This window comes from Pantherophis guttatus, chromosome 2, assembly GCF_059756535.1.
Source record: "Pantherophis guttatus breed Tessera chromosome 2, ASM5975653v1, whole genome shotgun sequence".
Taxonomy (NCBI): Eukaryota; Metazoa; Chordata; class Lepidosauria; order Squamata; family Colubridae; genus Pantherophis; species Pantherophis guttatus.
The window spans coordinates 170,332,609-170,349,262 of record NC_142064.1 but is presented as its reverse complement, the minus strand read 5'-3'; the positions used below and the strand labels follow the sequence as shown (position 1 = coordinate 170,349,262).

The 16,654-nt window shown below is 38.9% G+C and overlaps 1 protein-coding gene across 2 annotated transcripts in view; it reads left to right on the top strand.

Annotated features, from left to right (window-relative positions):
- NTN1 (netrin 1) overlaps positions 1-16,654 on the top strand; it is a 129,481-nt gene that overhangs the window by 105,008 nt on the left and 7,819 nt on the right. For both annotated transcript variants that reach the window (XM_034408066.3, XM_034408049.3), the window contains one exon: positions 4,098-4,172. In XM_034408066.3, the coding sequence (XP_034263957.1) occupies positions 4,098-4,172 (75 nt within the window). The remainder of the gene's footprint in view (positions 1-4,097; positions 4,173-16,654) is intronic.

Sequence of the window (16,654 nt, the reverse complement as noted above, 5' to 3'; positions counted from 1 at the left end):
CCCAGCAAGCTTCGCAGCCACGTAGCCACAAAGCTTGCCAGGCCGCCACTCCCTTCCCCACTGGGCTAATGTCTCCCAAAGCTGCCGAGGTTGCAGCTGCGCCCCCCTCCCCACCACTTGGAGCTCACCTTTCGCCCACCGCCACTGCCCCCCCCCAATTGGAGCGACAGGCGGAGGTGGCGACTACCTGTCCTTTAGGAATTTAACCAGGGCCATTAATTGTCCATACAATCACGGCATAATAGCATTGATTCAAGACACAGATTCACTAGGATTCTCAAGCAAAGACTGCCCTATAGAGAACATGACCACCAAGCCACACCCACCCTCACATGACCACCCAGCTACACCCACCCAGTCACATGACCAAGCCACACCTGCCCAGTCACATGATCACTAAGCCACACCCAACATCACATGACCATCAAGCCACACCCACAAAATAAGCCACGCCCACAGAACCAGTAGTAAAAAAAAATTGAATACCACCACTGATCAAAATAATTAAATATCCTCATAAGGATATTTAAAAGTACAATCATTGAGGCTCGACTGTAATGTTTTGCCAATGTAATGAAGGGTCAACCAACATCCAAGAAGCTGTCAAAATTAAGATGGCTTCATTAAAATGTGTCCTAACACAGAGCAGAAAGAGAAGCAGAAAAAGTGTAGGGTAATATAAGGAATCCTAAAAAACAATTTGAGGTAAAAAAACAGGAAATATTAAAAACTTAAATGTATTTGAATGGAAAAAGTCCAGAGCAATGGTTCAGCCATTAGATAGCAACAGAATGAATGAGAAGCTCAAGGAATGTATAAAGTCTCTGCTACCACAGAAGAGACAGAGACCTGGCCCAGTATTGACTTTTTCAGGGAATGAATTGGAACAACTAACGCTAATTAAAGTAGCAGATGAAGATATTGCAAAACATCTTGAGACAGCATACAGAAACAAATCACCAAGTCTGGATGGCCTCCACCTGAGAATTCTTAAAGAATTCAGTGATGAAATTACTGGTCTCCTAACAAAAGTATAAATTAATAGCATACAAATAGCATAAATTAATTATTGAAATGAAGGACTTTTTCTTAGTTGTAAAACTAAGAAGCAGCAGAAGGATGTAATAGATCTGAATCTATGTCTTCTGATTTTGTGCTATAGAATGAATGAATGAAAGGGAAATGAAGGTGTAGCTTTAATTAAGAATGGAGCAAGAATAAATGATAAAAAGTATGAACTGGTCTCATCTATGTTAATGTGACAGCATGTCAGCATAGGCTGCATAGCTTGCTATGCTTTATTCTAGTGAATGATAAGAATGGAAGAATCAAAGATGAGTTTTAGGGAAAAATTGGAACAAATCTGATCCATCCATTATTCCATCTAATTGGGTAATTTATTTACTCTGGGTTGGATCTCTACAAAGTCTCTGGCTATAACTGACCAGAAGAAGACAGACAGATGGTGGTTTGATGTGTTCGAATCTAATGAGATGACTGGGCAACTTCTTGTGAAGTCATCTGGGATTAGCTAATTCTGTAGAATCCAAGAGATTAGGTTGGATTTTCTGTAGCCTGAACTCAACCACCTGAATCCTTTTCCTGCCCGTCTGGTTTCTTTGGGCAGCCAAGGATGGGTTCCATGTAGGATTTGAGAGTTAAGAGCCAATACTAAGGCCCATATGGATACCTGGACAGGAGGAAATAATTGCTGCATTGCTTCAAGAACAGTTAAAAGATTCAGAAGGAAAAGTAGGTAAAACAGGGCTGTGCAGTGATCTGGATTTGAATGGAAAGAGATTGTGTGTGAATGTACATCATGACAGCCAGTTTGGTGTAATGTTTAAGGTATCAGGCTAGAAACTGGGAGACTGTGAGTTCTAATCCCACCTTGAGCACAAGACCAGCTGGGTGACTTTGGGCCAGCTGGTCTCAGCCTTAAGAAGTCAGCAATGGCAAACCCCTTTTGAAAAACTTTGCCAAAAAAACTACAGAGAATTATCCTGAGAATCTGAGAATGAGACACATTTGGGTGGAAGGGGAAACAACACATATTATTTTAATCAACAACTCCTTAAATAAACAGTATCTTCTCCTGAGCTTGTGCTTTGTGATCCCAGAAAAAAATTGTTGAAAGAGGCAACATGCTCACTTAAATATCTTTCCACCCTCAAATCGAGTTCGCTTCACAGCTTTAGATCTGGTGGCTGTGAGTTTGCATTCAGGGATGGTGGGGAACAAAGAGATGATTACTCTGATCCTGTGGGATTAAAGAAATCAAACTTCCCAAGTATGTCAGAAGCAGTGCAATAATCCACTCGTGATTAGTAGTATTAAAATGGTACAAGAGCTGATCTGTCCTGAATCTAGGCATGTTTCTCAATTGAGTCATTTTCTCCTCTAAGATTGTATATTGGCTACTTTAGCTGTAGACCTTAGTTTATAGTTACTGGGGACATTTGCATTGATTAGCAGTTCCAGGAGAACTATTCTTCCATTAATCAATAGAGAAGTGATTGGACAATTGCTCAGTGGAAGGAGCACCTGGATTCTGCTTCCTCTGCAGTTATCTGGGACATTCTTCTAATTCTTGGCAGCTTCTGAGTCCCTGTTGCTTCTGATTCTGCTGCCTTTTTCTGGAATGAAATAGATTCAAGCTATCAAAATAATGCCAACAAAAATATAAAGCATGACTATATATGTAGAGAGAGCCAGGAGGACTGAGTTGCTTGGAAAAACTACAGTATAATGATTATAGCAGCAAAGCAACCCTGTTGTGATGTTACTGGTTTTTATGTATTATATTTCCATAGTGTATGAAATATGCCAAACATTATTCTAAGTACTTAGCAAGATGGTGATGGTGATTAAACGTTTTGTAATGTATAGCTCTTTATTTGATTGCTATTTGCTTTCAATAAACTAACAAGATATCAATTCATAGATAGGAAATTGTTGGAGATCCCCATGTATGCTGCTTTGAGTAGTTTTTATAAAGAGAGCAATGTCTCTCAGACACATTTTTCATATGTGAGATAAACAAGGTGTGTACATTGCAGATTGTTTCACAAGCATGAAACATATCTACCTCTTCGGCCCTGGTTTATTTGAATAAACATGAAGGCCACTGCAGAGTAAGTGCTTTTTGGTATTTCCAACAGAATAACAAGCAGTCAGAGCAAGTCGCAAGAGCTCCGTTCAGTCCCAGCCAATGATGGGAGAGTAAAATGTGACTGTGAGGATCAGCCTTTGATGCACAAAGCATAACTGAGCTCCCCATGTTCCAAGTGATGCAAAATAGCTCCAGCAGGCTCTGCCAAAGTGGCTATGCTGCATCACATTAGTAGCACTGGAACACAGGATGATGTTCAGAAGGAGTAAAACCATTGTATCACAGCAGTAGGGCCTATTAGAAATGAAGCAATCCCACTGGGGCATTTTATTTGCACACTCCAGTAGAGTGGACGCCAAAGGCTTTGCTAATGCTTCATGGGCTGCTAATTTCCTCTCTGACCCCTTTTGTGGAGGGGTGACCCCAGCCAGAATCCTTCTGCAATGAATGCCAAAGCCTGACACAGGTCTGGGTTAGGGGTGACAAAGAGGCCTCTGTGGGCTTTAATCAGGCTCCAGTTTGCCGTTTAAGAACCGGGAAAGGGGGAGGGGAGAGTTGTGGCTCTCTAAAGATCTGGGTGGCACAATAAGGGAGGCCCAGGGTCTCCCATGGAGGCAGCTGAGTTGCAGCAGGCAGCAGAAGACAGGCTAAAAAATTCATCAGACAAGGAGGGGAGGACAAGAAAGGAGAGGCGGATGGCTTCTTTTGTGAAAAGCTTTCTTTGGAATATAGAAGGTTTTTCAATGAATGCCCCCATTAGATGACCCAATCAGGTCCTGGCAGATGGATCTCCTAGGCACGCTGCTTATTCATGGCAGGCTAAGTTGCTCTCTCACTTCCCTTTCCCTTGGCTGCATCCCTCCCTTCTTCCCACATGCCTTCATGCGTATTAAGACTAACTTTATAATGTATGTGTGTATATGCGCATATATATATGTATATATTTCTTTCATATATTTCTTTCTCTTCTCGTCCATCCCCAAAGATTGTGATACCTACTGCAAGGCATCCAAAGGGAAGCTGAAGATAAACATGAAGAAGTATTGCAAGAAAGACTATGGTGAGCAACTCTCTCTCTTCCCCAACGTCACCCTGGAAATGCTCGGTGTTTGTCTGTCTTGTCACAGGAGGTTTTAAAGTGGCATTTCTTTTTCTGAATCATGGTCAGTATAATCTTTGTTATGGTATGGTAAGTGATTATTGGCCCAAAAAGGCCTTTCTACCTGTCTGCAGTATTATTTATAACTGAACCCACAATAAAGGACCTGCCTAAGGTTTGAGATGGGCATAAATGGGAGGACGGAAAGGAAATCAGTGAAACATGCAGCAAAGAATCTTCTGGGAATTTGATCTAGGAGAGCCTCCTGATGAGAGCATATTCAGCTACGCAAAACACTGAGTGGGCATGGGAAATTTATTGTCTTGCCTCTTTAAGATGGAAAAAATTCATAAACTACAGGTAAAGATTTGATTCATATATTTGAATGGGTAGCTTGTACAGTATGTACTGGGAGATAGGTGCCAAGACAGAATTTTTAGATTGTGTTCACACAGCATTTTTAACCTCCTAGTACATTGATCAATGTTCTGGGTTGTCCAAATATATTGAATAGAAACTGGCCGATGGGCTGGATTGACACACATGCTAAACCACAAGACAAACATGCAAGTGAAGCTTTTTTCATGCTTAGCACATTAAGGACAAATTAATGGATAGAGTCTTAGAGGGAGCCCACCAAAGTTAGACAGTTTCTTATCAATGATGAAATAAAAGGAATGTTGGTAGAATGTGCCAGGAGGAAAGAAATGCTAGCGAAGTCAAGCACTAGAAGAACTATTCATTTAATATGCATTTATGTGAATTTGTGTCATTTTTCTTATTAACAAAAGTGAACATATAAAGATGATGGGAATGACAGCCTAATTTCCTGGGAGACAGGAAGATATGTTCTTGCCATAGTCAGTATTATTCTATTTCAAATTAGTATGGCGTGGCTTTCTTTGTTTGCCCTGAGCATCATAGCCAGGTTACCAGATCCAGTTGGTTGTATGGTTTGTGAGCACCTAATGACAACTACTCGATCCCTTTGATTTTATCTGTCAAGAAGGGATAAAATAAAAGGGAAAAAAGATGTTAGAGGTTCAACAAATGAATAGAACAATTGTAAAACAATGGCAATTTTTCACAAAGAAGATGAATTAAAAATCTTTTAGTAGAGTTTTTTCCATGTAAATTTAGGTGTGTGTGTGTTTAAAAATAAAGATGCGACAGCGATTTATAACATGGGTTGTTAAAATTTTTGGAAAATGGTAGGAAAAAAAATACAATAAAAATTTTAAACTATGGTGTTGGAAAAGACTTCTGACAATGCCATGGACAGCCTAGAAAACAAACAAACGATCATTAAACAAAATCAGAGTTTTCACTCAAGGCACAATTGACCAGACTCAAATTATATATTGGGCGTATTATGCAAGGATCATTCTAGTCCCTTTATAATTGTGGGAAAATTGGAAGGAAACAGAAAAAGAAAGACACCATCAGCGAGGTGGATGGACTTCATTTCCGTGGGGATGGATGTATCCTTGTAAAATCTGAAGGGCCAGGTAGGGAGACTGATCATTCTGGAGGTCTACATACAAGGTTGCTAAGAGCTGAACATGGCTTGATGGCACAAAATCAATCAATCATCCTATATATGACCTTATATGCAAGAAAGAAGAGGGACAGCCCATAAAAGCATGCTTACTTTACACACTAGATAAAACTTGATATATTGATTCCTGTCATGTTTTATAATTAAATGATTAAACATTTAAGTTCCATATACTTTCAATGCTGTAGCTTTTGTATAAAAATACAGGAAGAGTTAAGAATCCTTCAAATGATTGTATAATTGAGGTAGAATGAGTGTGTTGCCAGACTTATAGTATCAATCTTTTTCAACCATAAAAATATACAATTCTAATTGTCTTCCTGTTTCTAAACAATTTCCTGTTTCCAAGTCATTTTTGTCCAAAAGGGTGCTACTTAATGCATAACATCATAGTAATTAAAGTTTCAGTTTGGAGCAGCACATTTCCAACTATAGCATTATTTTAAGCCACTCACACATACACATGCGCGCACCCATAGAGTGATGTGATTGGTTATAAACTGTGCAGTCAATTTAAAATGGGAGGCCGAAAGTAATTACAGAGTTGTTAAGTTTGAATGTCCACAAGCATGCTTGGTAATACATAGACCTATGCCAAACAACTTCGCTTCAACAAAGAAATTTGTGCTGTGGAAGCAACATGATTCGCTTCATTGAAGCGAAGAGGTGAAGTGATTCACCTTGACAAAGCAATTCACATAATCTTAAACCACTTTGGGCAGGGCTTCCAGAATGGGCAGCTTTGTGCACACTGCTGGATGTGCAGTGTGCTCTGAAGCCACCCAACCTTGAAGAACTTGAACAGTTCATGAGGGGGCTCCAGGCTAGAAGTCTGAACTTCCCATTGTTCAAAAATGGTCACTTTGAGGTCAGTGGCAGAGTTCCTTGGACAGCTGAAGTTCCCCCTCCCCCTGTTAATCTTTGAATACTGAAATTTCTGAGATTACCTTTATACCCGTTTATTAATTTTGCCGGTTCATCCTATATACTATGCAGACTGGCACTGATCCCTTATGATGGCATATACCACAGTGGAAAATGATAAATTGAATAAAGATCTCAAACTTTAATTGGTGTAATTAGAACCTGAACTGATTTTTTTCTGAACTGATAAAAAGTTATATTTATTCTCTAGAATTGTTGTAAGGAGAGGTATTTTCTTTTTGTTTATTTGTAGTCCGTTGTTGGTAATAAGCTGTATTAGGTTGTTGGGGCAGAACAGCCTATAATTAGGAACAGCCCCATTAGACTTCGAACTTAGACTAACTTTATTGTCACTTTAAATGTACACTAATCGGCATACATTTAAATGAAATTTCGTTGCATACAGCTCTCAAAGGGCTTGCAAAGGAACGGCTTGTAAAGGAAAAGTAATTTTTTTGACCATGATGGGCTGCAATTCATTGATATTATGTTGGACTGGTTTTAACACGCAATCAAAAGTGACTAGTCTTTATCTTGGTCAAGATAAAGGCTTGATCAAGGGCTTCACCTTGAGCCTGATAGGGTTTCACTGTAGATGAAGCTAGAGAATATTTTAGGGCTGAGGCCTCTATGTACCCCATGGAAACCTTCGAAGTGTACAAAAGGACCAGCTTGGTCTAGCAGCAGCCTAGATACCAGGAGACAATTAGTTGTAGTCCTGCTTTAGGCATGAAAGCCTGTCAGATGACTTTGGACCAGTCACTTTTTGTCAGCCCAATTCATCACACAGGGCTGCTGTTGTGGGAACAATAGGAGGAGGAAGTAATATTGTGTGTGATGGTTGCCTTGAGTTATTTATAAAAATAATAAAGGCAGGATTATTTTTATTTTTTTAAAAAAATGTGACAGTCATGCCTCTTTCATGTGCCCTGACAGGCACACTTTATTAGAATAGAATAGAATAGAATAGAATAGAATAGAATAGAATAGAATAGAATAGAATAGAATAGAATAGAATAGAATAGAATAGAATAGAATAGAATAGAATTCCAGATTCTTGTTATTCATATTAATATGAATAACAGTTATTAGTTATTAATAGAATTCCAGAGTTGGAAGGGACCTTGGAGGTCTTCTAGTCCAGGCAGGAAACCTTACACCACTTCAGACAAATGGTTATCCAACATCTTAAAAACTTCCAGTGTTGGAGCATTCACAACTTCTGGAGGCAAGTTGTTCCACTGATTAATTGTTCTAACTGTCAAGAAACTTCTCCTTAGTTCTAAGTTGCTTCCCTCCTTGATTAGACTTAGAGCCTTCATCCTACTTCTATTTAGGCACTTCTTTGGATTGAGGGGTAGGACAAAAATAAGTTCATCTTCTTTCCCTCCCCTCACCCCCCCTGAACTTAATTGATGATTATAAGCTTCTTTCTTCAAATGATGGCTGATCAGCAGTAAGGGGAGGAAAAGAGATTCCTGAGTGCAACAGAGAGCAATGAAGCACGAAGGTATGAGAAACGATTAATTTATTGTGGTGCTGAAATGGAGACTGGGGAAACCATGGTCAAGAGCAATCAGAACAGAAAGCCGTGTTCCTCCTATGCATCTTGCCTGGTAACCAGCTGCTGGGTTGAGGGGAGGGCAGGAGAAGTGGGAAAGATGGCTTTTGTATTCCCTTACTCACAAGATCTCTGACCCACAGATTGGCTCCAGGCCAATCAGAAACCTGGAGGTAAAAAATGACTCCCCCAGCTGTTTATTGGAGGGAGAAATAGCTATTTATTTATTCAATTTCTATAGCTGCCCATCTCAGTTAGTGACTCTGGGCAGCATACAACATAAAAACATTTTAAAAATACAGGGTAAATATATATGGTCACCAATCTATTGCCATAGATGTTAATATACCTAAATATAATATACTTAAAATAGCCATGCCAGAATAGATAATATAGTTTTAATCAGAGGGCCTAGTCTTCTTTCCAAACTTACCTCCTCCACAGTCCCACCCATGTTAATGGGATAATTTGGTGGATATATATCAACTTGCAGCTGAGTTATTGGTAGAAGGGAAAGCAAAATTAGAGGTATCCATCAATCACTTTACTTAACTTGTACCTACTTTACTATGGTAGGGACAGCACTGATCTCATTACTATATAATCATAGCAGTTGGCAATTAGGGCAATACAACCATCGTGCCACCTCAAGATAAGAGGATGGGGGTTTGTTAAAGCCATAAGACCTTGGCTTTTGCAAAGTTGCAAGAGGAAAAGCTATCTGTGCGAACTGCTTGAGGTTTCAGAGGAACAGACAGAGGCATATGAACATATAAGTACAAATATTAAAATATATGAACTTGTTATCTGTTACACAGATTCTAGTAACACTCAGCTTCCACATTATTCTGTTTCTAACTTATTGGCCACTTTGGTTTGTTGCAGCAAAGCATCATCAAAGAAAAGCTCTTTAACATTAGCACAAGGAATGAATAGCAGAAACTGGCTAATTCCTGACTTTGCCTTGAGTTTCTTCTACATAACCCAAATACTTTTTGCACCCATTTGCCTTTCCTTGGAAACAACAGACAGGCTGTAGCAAATTGACGTTTCTATCAACTATTTTGATACTTTTGGTGGACATATAAAAATCAGTAGAGTGAGGTAACCCATCCACAGTTTATTTCTATTAGCACAATTCACGTACCTTTGGACGCAACAAGGCTTTTACCCTTGAACCTAAAGTTAGGATTATCACTTACCATTTCTTAGAGACATATAATCTAACTTGGGAAAAAATCCTTTATTTACTCGACAAGGTGAACAAATAGTTCACCAATTACTTCTGAACCAAGCATATGGCTTTTCCATTGCAAGGAATGAGCCTTTGTAGCTATATGTGACATTACATCATATATAACAAATTATGCTGCTTTTGTTATTCTGTCCCCCTTGGCATCCCCTTCCCCCAAGCAACTTGAGTCAGCTTTAATTCAGTGAAAAACAAAATAAATAACATTGATGAAAACAATCCAGGGGCTGAAGCTGCTGGTTACTTCAGACATTGCTGGTAAACTGTGGGTTTCCTTAAATTGGTCATTGCTTGGGAAGGGGTCTTGCATGGTGAGATTAACCCTTTTTTGTAATGTGTATTTCTCTCTCTCTCTCTCTCTTTCCATCTTTTGATATCTCTTCCCATAACACATTGCGTTTTCCCTCCTTCCTTTTTCGGCACTGCTATCCCTTCACCTTCTTCCCATCTTCTTCATATGTGTTTTCATATCATATGTTTCTTTGCATGAGACTGGTTGGTGTGTGCTGTAGAAACACAGGAATCCAATAATTTTATCAGTGCTGTATCGTATTGTACAGTCAATTCATCTTAACATGCAGTTATTAAATCAATTCATTTTATTTCTTGCCCTTTGGCATATGCACACACATAACTATACATAAACATAAGTGCGTGTATCACTCCACTCTGGTGGAGAGAAAATCCCCAGGACTAGTTTCATTTGAAGCTGGCAATTCTAGGTTGACAAGGTGAGCAGGATGGACATTGCACAAAACTTTTGTTCTTTTTTTTTTTATCTTTTCATTTTGTGGGAATTATTTTAAATCCTGGGTCAATTTTCTTCCCAGTAAGTAGAGTATATCCTTGATTTCCACAGGATTTAGGACTCATTTACATAACTGTTGAATGGCAGTTCTTTTTTACTTCAGCCCATAATTATTTTGTGATGCCATACATTGATTCTAAACTATTTGTGATTTCACTCTGGCACTTTAAAACACCCTACAAAGCATTCCTATTGTAAAACTAAAATTAAGCTGAACTTAGCTTTTCACATCATTGAAACAAGCAGAAGTGCCTTTTTCTGACATATGTCACTGGATGAGAAAACTATGTTGTCCCTTTTTTATGAATATGCCAGGGTCGCGGGGTAAAAGAAGTAATAAATGTTCTTAAAGGGATATTCATGGTATTATTGGCATTCTGTAAAGTTGCAAATAAATTTAGCATGGGCATCTGAACAAGGGAGAACTGTAAGGTGGCTCTCCAGAAGTTTTACTGTAGTGCCCAACATCTTTCAATAGTAGCCATAGAGTCTAGAGTTCATAAGAGTGTCACTATAATAAAATCTGGAGGGCCACCAGAGGTGGGTTACAGCAGGTTCTGACCAATTCTGGAGAACTGGTAGCAGAAATTTTGAGTAGTTCGGAGAACCGGTAAATACCACCTCTGGTATTTACCCATCTATTCTCTGCCTCCCAAGTCCCAGCTGATCGGTAGGAAATGGGGATTTTGCAGTAACCTTCCCCAGGAGTGGGGAGGGAATGGAGATTTTACAGTATCCTTCCTGTTCCACGTCCCCCAAGCCATGCCACGCCATGCCCACCAAGCCACACCCACAGAACCGGTAGTACAAAAATTTGAAACCCACCGAGGGCCACACCATACCCATCACTAAAGTATTTTATGTTACAACCAGAGGATCAGTATATAGGAAAGGAGCGATTGGTGATTCCGGTTTCTGCAGTAGTAGAATTAATGTGTGAAAAACTACCAAGTCAATCAGGTTTTTTAAAAAATGCAAAATCTGCCTTATCTTTATTATGAGCAAAATCTCCTGACAGCACTTTCATGTGCTAGTGGCATGGTAGTTTTTGTAACAATATTTTTAGGTGAGGACACAATATTAAAAAGAGAATTTAAAAAAAAGTCCTGCTGTGAAACTGCAGAATAGGTTACCCAGAAGGACAATGAAGACGTTTTTATGGATTTCCCAGCAGGAAGCCAATTAGAAGACTGTTTTCTTGAACTTTAGAAGATGATAACAGCTCTGAATATCTTAAAAAGCCCTAATTAGATTGAATATAGCTATTTCCCTTATGTGCTGAATTGAGGAGCTATCATCTATACTAGTTTCTATTGAGGTTTTAATGTCCTTTTAATTTGCTGATTCAAAGATGATGGTCTTTTTAAAAAAACCAAACAAAAACAAAAGGAAAACCCTCTGTCTTAGTTATATTTCAAAATTTCACAAGCAAATTATATTTTGTTCAAATATTTAGGACCAGGAACATTTAAAGAGAATTTAATTCCAAACTATCTTTATTTTGGCGCATCCCAACACTGATTTACTTCTGACATAAATGAATTGCTTTGCTTAACTATAGCAGGAAGGCAGCAGGAAAATGAGCTCCTAACTTGAAAGTCTATGGGAAAAATTCATTCATAGCTAACTAGTACTTTGTAAAGCCACTACAAGCCAAGAGATCTGGTTTGCAGTGGGACATACATCATATGTTCCTGAAAAACTGAAAGAGAAGCAACTGTTGTCCGTGGGAAAATAATAGCCTTCTAGCTAAAAAGCCCTGTTGCCAGAATGTATATATACAGCTCTATTTCTCTATTTCTCCATCCTGTTTTTTTTTTTTTTTGACATTTTATGGCAGACTTGCAAAACACGAAGCCTAAGAATATTTGCAGTTTCCCAGTTCCATCAGACCAAATCAGAACAGTGTTTAGGATTACAGGAGTTATAGTACAAAACTAGGGTGTCAAATATTTAGAAGGCATAGCAGGATTGGAGGAGAGACAGAAAGAGTTACTATTATGCACAGTTTTAAAGGTAGCCAGCCCAATAATCCATTGACAGACTATATCTTCAAAAAATGTTAAGCCTTTTGCAGCTCACTCAAGTATTTTGGAAGCGTAAGTATATTGTAGCACAGTGTCTGACTCTCATTCCTTTTTTAACCAGCTGTATCCAAATACCAGTTCAAAAAAATTAGAAAATCCTAGGATTAAACACAGTTTAATCTTCACCATTGTCTTAGACTGAGGATCATCAAAACTTCAAGGGCTTGAAGTACAGGCTATTAGTGCTTGAAGGCCAGAGAGAATTTGGATTATGGCTGTCAATAAACTGTCCCCACCCAGCCACCTATCCCAATCATGAAGTGCTACAGTAAATCACCTTGTCTTGTTTGTAGCATGACAGTGAGACATAACAATTCAACTTGCTTCCATTCAAAAGAAAAAAATGTCCAAGCGGCTGTGCACTGTTATTGTTCAGTTTGGGTCATTTTTCTTCTCTTAACCGTAAGAACTTGGTAGGCTTTTCAACCTTAAGAGCTCAAACATTGGATATTGCATCGAGAGCATCTGTGTGACTGTGTGGTCACCAGGAAGGTAAAATTGAAAGAGAGACAGGATCAAATCTTTCTCCTCACTTGATTGCCTCCCTCTAATTTATCTAATTTATCAATGGGAGAAGGGCCCGTTTATCATCTTTCCCATGATTAATAGACATGGGATTCAGTGGTGAGTTTCAATTTTTTTTACTACCGGTTCTGTTAGTGTGGCTTGGTGGGCGTTGCAGGGGAAGGATACTGTAAAATCTCCATTCCCACCTCACTCCAAGGGAAGGATACTGTAAAATCTCCATTCCCTCCCCAATCCAGGGGAAGGTTACTACAAAATCCCCATTTCCTCCCGATCAGCTGGGGCTTGGGAGGCAGAGAATAGATGGGGCCAGCCAGAATTTTTACTACCGGTTCTCCAAACTACTCAAAATTTCCACTACCGATTCTCCAGAACTGGTCAGAACCTGTTGAAACCCACCTCTGATGGGATTCCTAGAAGATGCAGGCAAACATATCAGAAAGCACCAGGACAGGGATTATGCAAATCCCTTCACCAACACCAACACCAACAGTAACAAAACATTTATTATTTACAGGATTCTCAGCTACACATTCTCATACATTCTGAAGAAAAAGCATGTTTTGCTGTTATTGCATATATAAACTCACCTTTATTAAATAACTTGCCTGGCTAAAAACAAAGATGTAAAATGAAAACCGCCGCAAATTGGATATACTCCAAATCAATCCTAAAAATTCTGCTAGTTAAAGACAGGTAGAATTAAATACAAGGCACAGCCAAACCACAGAGCAACATTCAAATACTATTGTGGTGGGGTAGTAGGAATTCTTTCATCTTTGATTTGTACTGGTTCTTCATACAGAAGCAACTGATGGTTCATTCAAAAACAGCGATATGAAGAATCAAAAGCAGAAGTGTCAAGTTCAAGCTAAATGCAATGGCATATGGGGACACTTTTGTTATCTCAAGCAATCATTAAAACCTGTTCAATTGAGATGTCATTATCCCACCCAAAAGGAGTAGAAGGAGACTATGAGTTTCTTAACTGGTTGTGTAATACTACATGTAGACTGAGAAAGACCAGAGGTTTTAGTTTTCTGGGCTCTTTAATCTCTCAATGCTGATGCATTGTTTATTCCATTATACGCCACTCTTCCACATAAACGTGAGTAGGCAAGGTAAAGGTAAAGGATCCTCTTGCACATATGTGCTAGTTGTTTCCAACTCTAGGGGGTACTGCTCATCTCCGTTTCAAAGCCGAAGAGCCAGCGCTGTCCGAAGACGTCTCCATGGTCATGTGGCCGGCATGACTAAATGCCAAAGGCACCCGGAACACTGTTACCTTCCCACCAAAGGTGGTCCCTATTTTTCTACTTGCATTTTTATGTGCTTTCGAACTGCTAGGTTGGCAGAAGCTGGGACAAGTAACGGGAGCTCATCCTGTTACGCAGCACTATGGATTCGAACCACTGAACTGCCGACCTTTCAATCGAAAAGCTCAGTTTCTTAGCCACTGAGCCACCACGTAGGCAAACATGCATGCATTTGTATTTTTTATTCTAGGCAGTTGGAATTGTAGAATTTCAGGCAGACACATATATATGGTACCTTGTATCACTTACTAGTATCATCTAATAAGCACTGACAACTTTTTTGGTGAAATTAATCATCCAATATCAGTATGCCTGATCTCATTCTGCAGATTCAAGTCTAGTAAGTTCTTGGATGGGACACCATCAGGTACTCCAGAACTCTAGACTGAGCTGGGAAGTTGACTAGACTAGAATGTAAAATAAACAAACTAAACAAATGGAAATAGGTAATAGAGAACTACTATTCCCAAGAAAACTCTGGGTATCTACATGACGCCCCCAGGAATGAAGTTTGACCTGAAGATGATTTAATTTTACTTTGGTTCTGAGACAGACAGTTCAATGGAACTTCCCACCAGTCAGTTCTTATATTTATTAAGAAACAATGGGTGTGTGTGTAAGTAAGCATGTATATATTTAGGTGTGCAAGAGAGGGTAAATTGCAGGGGAGGATTCCTGTTCAAAAGATGAGATCACCACCCCTGTTACAGACTTATTTGGAAAAATCCTTCTTTCATGAAGACTCTGGTTAGTCATCCTCTTTGTTGAAAGGCAGCTGTTCATGGAAAAATTAAAAAAAAATGTTTTCAAAAGTTTTTGAAAAAGTGTTCCACGTTTTAGCCCAAAACTCCTGGGGATAGCAATGCAGAGAGAAAGCAAAAGGAAACATATGCTATTCTAATAACTCTTCTGCAAAATATATAACACCGTAAAGCTTTGTGCTAGGAGGATTTTCCAAGGATGACAACTACAGTACAGTTTCTTGCTGCTGTATGCCTCTGTGTGTTATGGGGGAGAATCTCTGTGACAGATCAGCTTCTGTCAGGATGCTCATAAGCCGCAGGGGAAGGGAGCACTGCAAAATCTGCTAAACCACGTAAAGGCGATGACAAAATGAATCACGCAATTGTAAAAGCTATGTTGAAGATGTCTAATTTTTAAATTTAAACGAAATTAAATATATATATATATATATAAATCTGTTCCCATTTCAAAGATAAAAAAATTAATAATGACTGTTGCTACAGAGAAGATAGGTGGCATTATTATTTTTATTATGATTTAAATTTCTAGGCTGCCCCACTCTAAATGCCTCTGGGTTTGCCAATAATAGGAACTAGAATAACTGCTAAGAACCAGTATAGATTAATTGGACAGCTTTTAATTTGTACACATTGGAAGGAATGGGAAGGTAATCCAAATGACTATATTGAATAGCTTTTGAAACCAAAGTTTGGTTTAATTTGATTTTTAAAATAATCCTAGAATTCTTTGGAAGTGATAACCTTGCCTTTATTCAATATAAGAACAGGAGAACATATTTTGTTATCATTTCCCACCATTACTATTTTAAAGGATTTTGCTATATCTTTGAAATTTCAATGGGTGAAAATTCTGAATGCAGAATGATTTCTCCCACACCACAAAAGCCATTAAGAATTCTTATTTATACATTATACAGTGCCTAACATGCTGGAAAAGAAGCAGGCCATTTAAAGTGCAATCCTGTTGGTATCTAGAAGAAAACTTCTGAATTAAGCAGGACTTTATCTCAATGGGTTAGCATGTTTGTAGGTGGTATCTCCTCGTTTTGGGAAGTGGTTACAATTTCTCAGTGCCTATGGAGATTCTCAGTCATTCAGGTCCTGGTCGTCCCAAAGGTGCTTTTTCAAGAGGCAACTGGACATACTTGTTTTTCTTTGAAGACGTTTTGCTTCTCATTCAAGAAGCTTCTTCAGATCTACTCCCATGTAAAGAGCTGAAGAAGCTTCTTGAATGAGAAGCAAAACGTCTTCAAAGAAAAACAAGTAAGTCCAGTTGCCTCTTGAAAAAGCACCTTTGGGACAATTTCTCAGTGCCTATAGTATTATAGTGCCATCTGGTGGTTGGCTAGTAGCACATTAATAAATGGATGTGGCCCCAATCTCCTTTCAGTACTGTATATTTATTGGGTATGCTTCAGTTCTCAGCACTAGTAGTTCTTTAGAAATCTTGCAAGGAAATTGAAGTTGATAAAGACCATAACAAACTTTCCAAGATTATAAGTGTTTGGTGTAAATGTTTATCTTACCTATTTCTTACTGATATGGGCCTTTCTCTGGAGAGAAAGCTCTTCTCAGCTAAAAGCTGAGCCATCTTCCTTGGGCTCTCCTTATTCTTCTACCCATAAACTATCCATTTCCCCATAGCTTC